The sequence below is a fragment of the Orbicella faveolata genome, unplaced genomic scaffold, assembly GCF_042242905.1.
Source record: "Orbicella faveolata isolate gen_17 unplaced genomic scaffold, um_ofav_v1 contig_26, whole genome shotgun sequence".
Taxonomy (NCBI): domain Eukaryota; kingdom Metazoa; phylum Cnidaria; class Anthozoa; order Scleractinia; family Merulinidae; genus Orbicella; species Orbicella faveolata.
Genome location: NW_028301554.1, coordinates 10,163,502 through 10,176,008, shown reverse-complemented (window position 1 = coordinate 10,176,008; position 12,507 = coordinate 10,163,502). Strand labels below are relative to the sequence as shown.

At 37.1% G+C, this 12,507-nt stretch overlaps 1 protein-coding gene across 1 annotated transcript; it reads left to right on the top strand.

Moving 5' to 3' along the window:
- Nucleotides 1-625: 625 nt before the first annotated feature.
- Nucleotides 626-11,368, top strand: LOC110053345 (uncharacterized). The gene is made up of 9 exons (XM_020759572.2): nt 626-853; nt 3,256-3,389; nt 3,803-3,848; nt 5,898-5,969; nt 6,481-6,551; nt 7,783-7,858; nt 8,000-8,062; nt 8,870-8,939; nt 10,569-11,368. The coding sequence occupies exons 1-9, from the start codon at nt 740-742 to the stop codon at nt 10,649-10,651; spliced, it is 729 nt and encodes a 242-aa protein (XP_020615231.1). The 5' UTR covers nt 626-739; the 3' UTR covers nt 10,652-11,368.
- The last annotated feature ends 1,139 nt before the right edge of the window (nt 11,369-12,507 follow it).

Below are 12,507 nucleotides of genomic sequence, written 5' to 3'. Positions count from 1 at the left end.
TCTTATCGCACAATCAGTCATAAATTTGGTTCCCTCTCAGTTTAATGGGGAAATATTGCAGACCGTCATAATTTCTGTCAAAGCGTGACAGCTATGGATCATTGCGTGACCTGAGCAGACTGGCACAGGCATAAATTAACCTTTTTCGAAGTAGCTCGAAGTAATTTTTTTCCCGTTGTGAATGCCTTGTTAGAGATGAAAAAAATTATTTTTATATATTGCAGGATTGAGCATGTTAACTTGTTATCGCAAAAACATAAATTTGTCTTGCTTCAATGAGAAAAGCCGTATTTAAAACACGTTTCACGCGAATTTTTTTGCTATAAAAAGTTCCGTATCAGAAATAGTCTGAAATATCTTCATTGCACTTGTTGTTCAGTATGTACTCTAACTAAAAATGTGGGTTTTACGATTGCAGCAACCTTCAGATAAACGTGTTGAGTACACATCCAACTTATATATGTAGTTTTCTTCGTGTTTCGGGCTGTAAAATAGTCTGAATAGTCGGGGTAAAGGGAAGAGACGGCTGAAATTCAGATTAGCTGTAAAACCATTTTATAATTTTATGCCAATTTTTCCAAAGCTCTCATTCCATATATGGAATGGCACGCAACCGGCTTAGAATTTTGGGAATCTGGGCGTCAATCGATTTCCTTTTAGTCCATCGCTTGTCTTTCGAAGGCTGCACACTGTTAGCAGTTTTATATTGGTTTTGGTCCAGTAATTTCAAACAAACAACATGGAACAGATCAAGAAGAAGATGGCCGTTCTTCGTGAAAGTCTTGCCGAGGCAGAAGGTCGGGCTGACAAGGCAGAAGCAGAATTGAAAGAGGCAAATGAAAGAGCGTCAAACGTGAGTCCATGTTTTAATTGTAGTGGTCTTTGTTTTGTATTGGATTGTAACCTCTTGCTGCGGCTTGCTACCATGTAGTCGAATTTCAAAGAATTGCTGGATAGCTAGAAGTTCGGTTTACACAGTAAAATAGACTGCTTTCCGGGGAAATTATACTTGTGTCGTGAAGGTTTTTACAATGTGCATTTAGCCCAAGAACAAAAATATGGCTGAAATTCCTTCGGTTACCGTGTTCAATTGGTAAACGCAAAATAGATCATATTTGTGCACCCGATCTGGCATTTTTGCAGGATATCTACCGCTATGTCGCTAGCTTATCTGTTTACAAATGATACTTTTAAACTTTTAAGAGGGCTTTTTCATATGATGTCTACCATGAGGTAAGGTCAAACGTGAATTACAATGATGCTCCGGTTGAATTGTTTTGCCTCTTTCATACTTGGAAAAAACCGTCATTGCATTGAGTGTTCTTGAACATTTATTATAGTAAATCGGTCAAACTCTAGAGAAGAGTTATATCTGGTAATAAGTTTGAGGCTATCTATGGTATTGTCCAAGAAACCTTGCTCGGAGAAGTAAGACATGCAAGTCTAATCGTTGGCAGTATCACATAACCATTAAGGTTGATTCCATTAACCCTCAACTCTCGCAAAAATTAGGTATGCCACAATCGCAAGAACACCAAGAAGTGAAGTTCTACGTTTTATCGTAGTATAATCAACTGGTGTATAGAGGAAAAAGTCATATTAGTCAACCTTTGTCCACCTTGTTTGTGGGAAAACAGTGAGTCATTCAGCATAGGTCATATTTCTCTCTGCAAATATTGATAAGCTTGTCAAAGAGAGGCTATTGAAATTATGCCTTATAAATGATTTGATCAAGTTTCATGCTCTGTATCATGGTATTAAAAACTCAACTTTGACAAATGAGTCAAGTTCAAAGGTGATTTTATAGTTTAAGTTGTTATTATTTTCTGTTTGACAAAATTAGTATGTCACCTTTCCAGCCTTAACATCCAGGTTGTTCTGCCCTCTATATTTCTCAGACAATATTCCCATTTTTGCCCCTGCAAGGTATTGGCCAAGAGGCTAAAAAAACCTGAGGAGATATCCTAGTAGTCCTGGAGGGAATAAGGAGTTAAATGGCATTTGAAATTTATTGAAAATGGATTTGTATACAGAATGAATCTCAGTTGAACAGTAAGAAGGGTTGTCAAAAGTAGCTTGCAGCCCGCTACCTACTTCATGATTTTGGCGAGCCACTCTGCTGGTCTGTTTGTCTGATTCCTCTGAGTGAGGCAGCCAAGGCAGTCTCTAGTAAAATGTTGCAGAAGGTGGGCTTGGCAAGATGAGAATATTTGTTGTTCTTGTTCCTCTTTTGAAGCTTATGATGTGTTGTTGTTTTGTTTTGAGAAGAAATCAGCCAGAAGTTTGAGTACTTAACAAGTGGACAACAAATTTGTACCAAGATTATTTACATCATTTTGCAAACTTCTGTGCAACTGTTTTAAATATTTTCTCAATAAAACATTTCTAACAACACCAAACGTCGAAAATATAGTTTGCAGTTCATGTGAAACACTTGAAGGTATCAGTGAAATGTGATGGAAGGTATCAGTAAAACTGATGATGAAATTTTATCTGTGTTTGGACAATTTTTCTGAACTGTGAAATTTATTTTCGCGAGTTTCCATGGGAAATTGTTTCTTGTGTTATTCCAGGCAACTATTAATATCTTTAGCTTTAAGAAAATGTAAAAAGGACTGTAAAATACCTAAAATTCTGCTGGTACAAGGTTTTTGTCCACTAAAAGCCGAAATTGCTTGATTTGGAATTTTGTCTTAAGTTATTTCTTTTGAATGTTAATCAGGCTTAGAAAACGAAAAAATTGAGAGCATTGGACTTGAAAGAAAAACAATCCAAACTTGAGTTTTTGGACAAAGTAATTGCCAGACTCACAGATAAATCCGGTTATTCAGACTCGATCTACAGCTTAGAAAGCAACATACTGACTCGATTGCCAACCAGAAGTAAAGAGAGCAGTAATCTTTGCAGCTTGTACAGTGGAAATCATTGCCTTATTTTCCAGGTATAACCTTGTTGCAGAATAGCTCCATTGTTTAGTTTGTATGTCAAACCACTGAGAAAGTTCACCTATTAGTGTACATAGGACTGACAGTAATAAAACTAGTTCAAGTAATTTGATGCTCTTTGACCATTCCTCTAACATCCAGGTGTTTTTTTATTGTTATTATTTCACAGCAAAATTGTAACAAATATATCAAGTGATGCACTTTTTAAGTGACACAACTTGAAATGGACCAATCAGAGAGTCTTTGTCTTAGTTATATCATACAACAAAACTGCTGTAGTACTTAGTATTGTTGAACTATTCATATTTAGGCTGAAACAGAAGTTTCTTCCTTGACCAAAGAGTTGCAGCAAATCGAAGATGAACTTGACGCTGCAGAATCGCGCTTAGGTTCGATAACAGAACAACTGAAAACAGCAGAGGCCCAGGCAGATGAAAGTGAAAGGTGAGAATTACAGTTTTGCTACTAGGCATGCTCATTTTTACTCACATTATATGATTGAGAGCCATTACTTACAGCTGTATATATCTACTTGCATATCTCACAACCACATTGGTGGAAGTAGTGTTGTTTACCAGTGATTATATTCGGTGTTAGGTGGTTAAACTTTGTGTTAGCAGCAGTAAATTTTACTTGCTACCTCCTGTCAAAGAGCTAAGAGTGCACTGTGTTTGGATAGTTTCTGAAACAAAGCATTATACTTCATTCAAAGAAGCTTTTGGCATACATTACACTAAACTACAACCAAGCCTGGTTTAGAAGCAAGAACTAGCACTTATAAGATAAATGTACCAGTCTATCCATGACCAGTTGCAAGTAAAACCTTTTGTAATTGTTTAATATGATTTTTCTTTCAGAGTAAGGAAGGTCCTGGAGAACAGGGGAATGGCTGATGAGGAACGAGTAAGGGATCATTCTCATTTCATTTCCACTTATGTATCTAGGTGTTGTTCAGAAAGGTTGTGATACATGTAGAATGTGTGCACATGCATTTTAAGTGAAATAGAGCTGTTCACTGTGGCTTATTCGCTGTACACTGTAGGTACAGGTCAACATGGTTTCCACTGCCAGCTTTTGAATTTGGCCTTTTAGAGTTTGATGCCTTGGTAGTGTAGATATGTAGATATGTCTTGCTCATTTCTAATTAAAGATGTTTATCAAGATATAGACAGAAGGAGATATATACAGTCAAACAGGCGTTAAGCGGCCACCCTCAGTCTAGCTAGTCTCAAAATTATTGCTAGTAAATTACTGTAGACAAAACTCCTATTAACTGGCCACTGCTTCTAAGTGGGATTTAGTGAATCAAGAAAATAGTGATATGTAATAGTGATATGTGCAACAGTAGTCACAAGCCTTCAGGCATACAGTTCTTATAATTGAATAAATTCATCTGATGACAAACCACTACTAAGTGGCCAACCCCTATGAAGCAGCCACTTCCCTTTTTCGAGGGTGGCCACTTATAGGAGTTTGACTGTGTATTTATTATATAAAACTAATAAAATACCAGGTGAACTTTCACGTGAAGATAACATGTTATCTTCACACATGAAATAACAGGTTATTTTCACATGTGAAATGATCACTATTACCATGGTTACATAATAAATCACGCCTTTTGCAGTGAAACTGAAATGGTTTGGTATTTCATTGGTGTTTGTAAAATAAATAGGACACTACACGGCCACTTGAAGATACAAAATTTCTCTTCTCGTTCACTGCACTCATGAAATATTTTTTTTATCTCCATTTGGCCATGTATTGTTTATATATTCCATAGCTTTTGAACTTGATGTTGGCAACATGATCACATTTGCTTGTTGCATCGTTCTTGATGTTGTTTTGTTGTTGTTTTTAATCTTAATACACAGTTTGGGTTGACCAAAATTAATTAAGTATACCTTGCAATTTAACAGCAAAATTAAGCTTTTCACAGCTACCTATTTGAACCGTAAAGAGTGACATATGAGAAATCTTTGAGCATGTTGTTTGCAGTGGATTTCAACATTGTGTGATCCTGACTTCAAGTTGATGAAATGTCTTGGACCACCACCATAACACATATCTCATCTATGTCAATAGCACTCGAGTGTTGACAAAAACTGTCAAGATTGACCAGAGGATATACCAGAGTCTGGTATAGCAGAAAGAGCACTGTTTTCTCTCTCAGACTTTCTCTTCTTTTACACTGCCCCTATTTTTCTCTTGCTGATTTTCTCACTTCTCCAAACTAATTAAAGGCCTACAGTAGAACAGGCTATAGATTAAGTTAAACTCTCCTTGAAATTTTGGTTCAATGACAGCCTTGATCACACTAGAAATGAAAGGTCTCACACTTTGAAGATAGATGACAAGATGTATGGGTTATTGACCAAGTGTGAGGTCAAGATGGCTGGATATTGGCCAAGTTCTTTTTTTGCGTGTTTATGGACTGAGATGGAGTCAAGGTCCATAAACTCGAAAAAAAAGAACGAGGCCAATATCCAGCCATCTTGACCGAACAAGCTTGGTCAGTAAAGGATTTATTATATGGCTTTCGGGGAAATTTTTTGCGGGACACGCTGGGTAGTCCCGAGCGGGCAAGATAGTTCCATCTTGCCCGCTCGGGTAGCCAATCACAGTGCAGCATTTGATTCATCTTGCCCGCTCACGGAGCTAGCCATATAATAAATTAAGTTACTAAACAAGCTTGCACTTTTCAAGTTTGTTATTATAACTGAAGGCCCCTTTCGATGCTCCTCTTAATGTGTTATTAAATCCTTAGTTGGCTAATCTTCTAGCCTTGAACAGAAACAAGTAGCCTGCTGAATGAAGTACCTTAATGTGGTAAACAGTGGTGACAACTTATGGATCTGAGCTTTAAATGTTGTGTACCTGTATTGTGCTAAGAATTGTTTGCATTTTCTTTTGGTCTGCATCAAGTTGACAATAGTTTTGTTTCTTTTCTAGTCCTCCCAGTTTGAAGCCAAGCTGGCAGAGGAGCGTGACCGAGCTGAAAGAGCTGAGCAAGAATATGAAGAGGTTAAACCACTCAACTTTCAATATAATTGTAGCAATGTCATTATTAGAGTTATAGAAGAAATTTGTAAACATCACAACATGATCTTCAGATAATATAATTGTAATTTATGCTGTTTATATGAAAAGAGTGGGATGATACAATTCACAAATGTTTATAGTTAAGAGTCAAGAGGCTAGTAATGTCCCAGTGTGCCAACTGATTATGGTCAGCTCTTTTCTTAATGTTCATATTGTAGTCCCAAATGCCCCCAAATATATCACAAATAAATTGGATAAAAAGAGCACAACAACAAGTATTTTGGAGACAAAGTCCAAGATTACAAGGATGGAAGTGGACTGCTGTTCTTTAAATTCGATTTGTGATAGGATGTCAGAACATCAAAATATCCATTCTGGTGAAGCTTTTAATCTTTTGGTCATTTCTTCTTTCCAGGTGATTTTTCTTTGCTTTCTCTGCATTACAAATTAGAACATTTGTTGAAGTGGATATTTTCTTGATTGATTTCTGCAGATTGCTAATAAGATCGCTGCGCTTGAAGTGGAATTGGAGGAAACAGAAAGTAGGGCTGAGGAGGCAGAAGAGTGAGTTTTGCAGAGATTTCTATTACATTGTGTAAATCAATGGTTCATTTTTGAGGGAAAAAAAGTAAAAATATGAGTGGTAACTTGTTGACTAAGAGGTCTGTATAACTAAATCTATGTACCCAGACATGCCATCTGTAATCCGGAAGGGAGGGATTTTGTTAGCCCTATTCAGATCTCTTCCATACCTCAAGACTTAACAACGATCATGAATCTTGGATGGTATATACATGTATCCATCATCTTGGATTTGCACTGTTTAGAACTCGACCACCGCAAAGTATATATCAATGCAAGGCTTCTGACATGAGCCATCTACCAAAAGTTTTGCTCCTCTTCAACTTTATCTAATTGTAACGAAACTACTGCATTCTATCAATCTGGAGGGACTATTCGGTAAAACCATGTTAGGCTTAACTGATTTTCCTGTTAGTTGCATTGCAATTTTTCTGTCAAATTTGGGGATCAAGTTTCCAGAGACTCTGGGCAAGAAAACATTTGGCAGGGCTAGTTGCTTGCATGTGTGTTGCAGGGCATGTGAAGAAAAATTCTTTAACACAGAAGAAAACAGAATCAGAAATGGCTTGCACGCCTAGTAAGGGTGACTTAATTTCCAGGGGATTTTTCTGCAACAAACTAGTGTCCCTGCAGGAGACAGAGACAACAATCGCTTGCAATTTTCATCAGCAGTAGACCATATTCATATTCTTGGTTTTGAACTGGAACTAGCATGCAATGGAGGCTCACGCAAAGAGAATATATGGGATATATGCTATTTGCTAATTGCACTATTTGCACTATTTGCACTTATGCTATTTGCACTTAAAAGATTCCCTGCATGGGCAAGGTTGCTGCAAAACATGTTATGGAAACATTTTAAAAGTGTTGAGTAAAATGCCATACCAAATTGCTCCTAGATATATTGTAGATAAAGTTGCCACCACCCTTCTAAATACAATAGGGTTACATGCATTGTGACCTTGATTACTGGCTTGTGACATGTTCAAGAAGTAATGTACAGCTGTACCTACCATAGAGATAAAATTGGAGTTCTAGAGAGGCTCAACTGTTGTAGGGAGGCTTGAATAAGAGTTACTCGTATGGAGATATGAATCTTGTAGAGAGGTTGCCATTAGTTGAGGTTCAACTGTGTTTGAAACAGGCCTTAATCTGTCAGTTTTTTGTGTTAAACAAATAATTAGAGGTTTCTGTTTTCATTGTGAATCCACAGACAAGTGAAAACTCTTGAGGAAGAAGTTACTTTGGTTGGAAACAATTTGCGAAGTTTAGAGGTCAGCGAAGGAGAAGTAAGTCAAAAGTTTTCATGCTCAAGAGTTTTGTAATGCTGACAAAAATATTGAATATGTTTAGTTGAGAACAAACCTGTTTTCTAAATGTATAATCACCCTTGATTTGATGTAATTTGTTATTGGTATTATCCTTTGCAGGCAACCAGACGAGAATTGGACTATGACGGCAAAATTAAGAAACTGGAAAAAGAGTACACAGAAGTATGCTAATTTACTTTAAAACTCTAGAAATTTCATGATTACATCTTCCAAACTTTAGTGCGTATGTTTCAGTTTGGTTATTGGATTGGATGTTTAAGGATGTTTGCACTCAAATCTTCTCGCATTGAGATGCTTTTGAAGCTTTTCTTGTAGTTGGATAACAACCAACTAGAGTCTAGAATGCAAATAAAATTGGGGGTCACCCTACTTGTTTTGGAGTTGGGGCATTTTGAAAACTGTTCTGGTTTTGAAGCTTTGGTTATGTAACACAATATCTGCTCTATTTCTTTCAGCAAAAAAATAAGTAAAATGAAGATATCTAGATAAGGTTGCATGTAGACGTGTAAATGTGCCTATTTAGCTAGCTGTACAGAATGGTAGATGTAAGCCATGCACACCCGAATAAGTAAAAACAGGGTTCATACAAGTCCTGGAAAACCTGGAAAGTCCTGGAATTTTATTGTGGCATTTTCTAGGACTGGAAAGTCCTGGAAAAGGGCTACTGGTCCTGGAAAGTTCTGGAAATCTGTTAAACTCGGGTAAAAAAAATATGAAATGTATGGCAGACAGTAAGGAGAATTAACATTAAGATCTTGGGAGTGAAAGGGTTAATGTGAATTTTAGAGTCGTGGAAAAATCAATCTGAGTCCTGGAAAACTCCTGGAAAACTCCTGGAAATTTGTTTCTGAAAAAGGGTACGAACCCTGTAAAAGAACATTTGATTGCCAGCGAGATAAAAATTAAATATTTCAAACTTTTTATGTTCAGATTTTTTTGTTGAATTTATTAGAGCTGTTTTTTTTGTAGGCTGAAGAGAGAGCAAATGAAGCTGAAACAAGGGTTACAGAACTCGAGAAAGAGATTGGTCGCTTGGAAGGTAAGATGGTGTTTACAGGCTAAAAACAGTTGCCTTGAATCAAATGAAATAGGCCTTTTGCACAACCCAATCACATGGTACAAAATTAGCCATGGTGGGCTGCATGTTATGCTGTGTCATCCAAAACAATGCAATTCACACTAGTCAGGCTTGACTTTCCTTTGTTCAGGATGCCCCACTAAAGAACTTTTGTCCCAGCATACATATAGCTGATGTTGTACCATGTGACTCCTCATGCAAAGGACATATTGATACCTTTCAGTTTGGACAGGTGATGGTGAATAATTAACCCTGAGGTCACTCTAACTTCATGTATGACAACACCAACAATCACAAAAACAACAGTTTATTTGCACTTAAAATTTGATTTTTTTGATTTCATTTGGTTTTACACATCATCTGATTACTAGATGTTGACATTAACCTTGTTGTCTTCATGTCACAAGCAAAATTTGTAAAAATGATCTAGTGCAGTTTTGGTTATTTCTTCTTGTGACATTTTTCTCACATTCTCAGAAAGAGAAATGGATACCTTCACCAGAAAGAACCCTTGAGCTTTTTCAACAGGCTACTGATGGAAAGAAACTCCATCAACTTCAGAACTCCAGGCTGTGTACTATCAAAAACTAAACCAAACCAAAGTTTTGGGCACTTTTTAGCCTATCACAAGAGAACTTTACTCAAACTACAGGGTTTTCAAAGTAAGCCGGTACCTGGCGCAAGGCACCCGCGGCTACTTAAGCATTTGCGCTGGGTACTTTTTGTGGTAAAGTTTATTAATAAACAATTTTGTTTTGCTGAAGTAATCATGATCTGATCTTTCTGACGAAATAAAATGGTGAAAATCTAGAGAGTGCAGCTATTTTATGTACCTTCGAAGCAAGAGCAATATTTTTTGCGGGCATGATGTACATGTACATGTATCGGTTTTGTCGGCACATGCACATTTTCCACAATGAAGTAGAGGCAACAGACTAAGCTGTCTTTAATAAGCACTACTTCAATTTAGAAACCCTGAAACTAATGTTTATCATAGTTAAAATGTTGTCTATGTAAACACAAGAACAAACCTGAGCTGATGGACAAGAAACAACCTGCATGTACGTGTACACAAAACCTGAGAAGCACTTTGAGGTGACATCATGGTGTAATATGGTTCTCCATTTAACTACAGTTTGAAATATCATAAGTTTTTCTCAAACTCATTGGACAGTGTGGTGCTATTTGTTTGTTTGTTCATAATCTATCTTTCAAAATGGACTCGAGCTTTATGAAATAAAAGGGTAAATTAACAATGATTGCAGAATCTCCACCAGTGCCTAAGTTGTTGATTTGAGCAGTTGTCATTTCTGGTGTTTGTGAAAGAATGAAAGATGCAAATGCAGCCATAACACTACTGGAAAAATGACCTGAAAAAATTTCAGGCTCTGAATGGGATTCTTTCATTATTTAATTGCCAATCCCGTTCAGAGCATGAAATTTTTTCAGGTCATTTTTTCCAGAGTGTTATGGCTGCATTTGCATTTTTCATTCTTTCATTATTTAATTGCTACTGTTGGACATCCATTACTCTGGTGTTAGTGTTTCAGGCAATTTGGTTTCACATTTCTTCTTTGCCTTTTTTTGCAGAGGATTTGGAGGGTGCTAAGTCAGATTATGCAAAAGTCAAGGAAGAACTTGATTCTACCATGCAGGAGTTGAACGAAATGTGAGATGAGAACCGGTTGGCTGTGTACTTTCAATGACAAAGTTCCTTTGTTGGCTTTAAATTGTGTAAATTAGGAGTCATGGATAAACAGGATAGCTTGATTTTATTTTATAGATAAGACTTTTTTTTAATTTAAGTGTAGGTATTTTTCCTTATTAAATGAAGTAAAAGAAATCTCCTAAATGGTGATCATTTTCCTCCGCACTTGTGGTTAGTGTACTTCAAATTATGAGTTATGTGTATTTTTCTTTTTAGTTGTAATGCATTAACTTATTGCATCACAGTAACTATTTGTCATCATTTAAACCCTTTAAATATGCCTGGCCATACTATTTTTCAAGTCTTCTATTTGCAGTTAAAAACTGTGGGTTAGAGTCACCAAAAATGGTGTGACACTGGCATAAGCTGCCGTGACACTACACACACCGTGACACTAAACACACTTCATATGATCCATCATGAGCAGTTGCAAACTATAGCCTGCTCTGTGTATTTCCCTGTAATGGTTCCCATCTACTGCTGTGTTCGCTTAAAGATCAATTTGAAAGCTATTTCCAACAGTTCATTTGCTGTTGATCAAATTCTTCATGTAACCTAGCCACAATTTTTCAGTCTTGTCCTCCAAGTTCTGTTGTTTCGTTAACCATCACAGACCAATCAAATTATTATTATAGCAAGTAATAGTGTGAAATTTTAGGGAAATAAAACCTGTTTTACCATTTGTGGTGTCTGAGTTAGTAACTTCATATGGAAATATGTCATTCTCGTAGTGCTAAACCAAGCCAGAAGGGAACTGGGGAGGAACCTACCTTACTCTGACTATTGCTGGTTTTCAGTGTCACGCAATTCAAAATAGATCAAAGTCAAAATCAAAATCGGTCAATAGATAAAGTCCAGAATCTGAGAAATGAAAGAAGGTAAATATGCAAAGACTCTCGCCAAAATTCTGGTCACAGCAATTTTTCTTGTGTGAGATATGCGGAGAAATTTTTTACCCAAATTTATAGGGATTTGTATGGAGACGCCATGCTGGTGCCCATCCGTATGGGCACCAACATGGCGGCCGGAAACCAGCAGAAACATCTGTCACTGAGTTTTGCTACAAAAACGTGAATTTATCCCTCGGGGAACTCTAAAACATTAAAATAATACTTTTTCTAAGACATGAACTGTTCAGATAGCCACGTTCCCCGAAATAAGTCACTTTTTAACCATCATGACAGCTCTCTAGGCCGTCATGTAAATGCCGCGTCACGCAAAAGCTTAGAAATTCAAGCGTAGTGTATCAGAAAAACCAAGAACCCATTCGGAGCGAAAATTTGTATGAATATTAGTTTACAGCTGCTCTTTTACATCATTTAAGTAAAATCTCAGGAAGATCAATAGTTTTGTAGTTCGAATTTTAGTGACGTCATGTGAAAACCAGCTATATCCAGTCCCTCTCACTGCTCCATTTTACATGATTTACTGCATTTGAGATCTGTCACTGCATGTCAGTGTAAACGCTCATTGGCTTACCTGCATCGAGCATAGCAAGGAGTATGAGACGAGTACATGAAAAAATAACTTTCTCCACAAGGGGCTTCCTAGGGGAGTGGGAGGCCGCGCAGGCCCGTTTGTTTCTTTGTTTCGTTTGTTCTCCGCGCGCTTTTTTTTTTGTTTCGCCTTCCAACAGGTAAAGGTGGCTCAGCTCGGAAACATGATTTGATTGGCAAAGCAATTATTCCATGAGGCCACATTGCATATGAGTTAATAAACAACAAACGAGTCGCGTAATGCCGAGATGTAATCACCTCGCATGTTACTTGTCGACTGGATGATACGGTTTGTTAGTAAAACGCGTAACTGCGTAACGAGAAA

Excerpts from the sequence above, each read along its gene's own strand:
- LOC110053345 (XM_020759572.2), top strand. The coding sequence starts at position 740 with ATGGAACAGATCAAGAAGAAGATGGCCGTTCTTCGTGAAAGTCTTGCC. Across the intron at positions 3,849-5,897 it reads GAATGGCTGATGAGGAACGA|TCCTCCCAGTTTGAAGCCAA; the intron begins GTAAGGGATCAT and ends TTTCTTTTCTAG. Across the intron at positions 6,552-7,782 it reads AGGGCTGAGGAGGCAGAAGA|ACAAGTGAAAACTCTTGAGG; the intron begins GTGAGTTTTGCA and ends GTGAATCCACAG.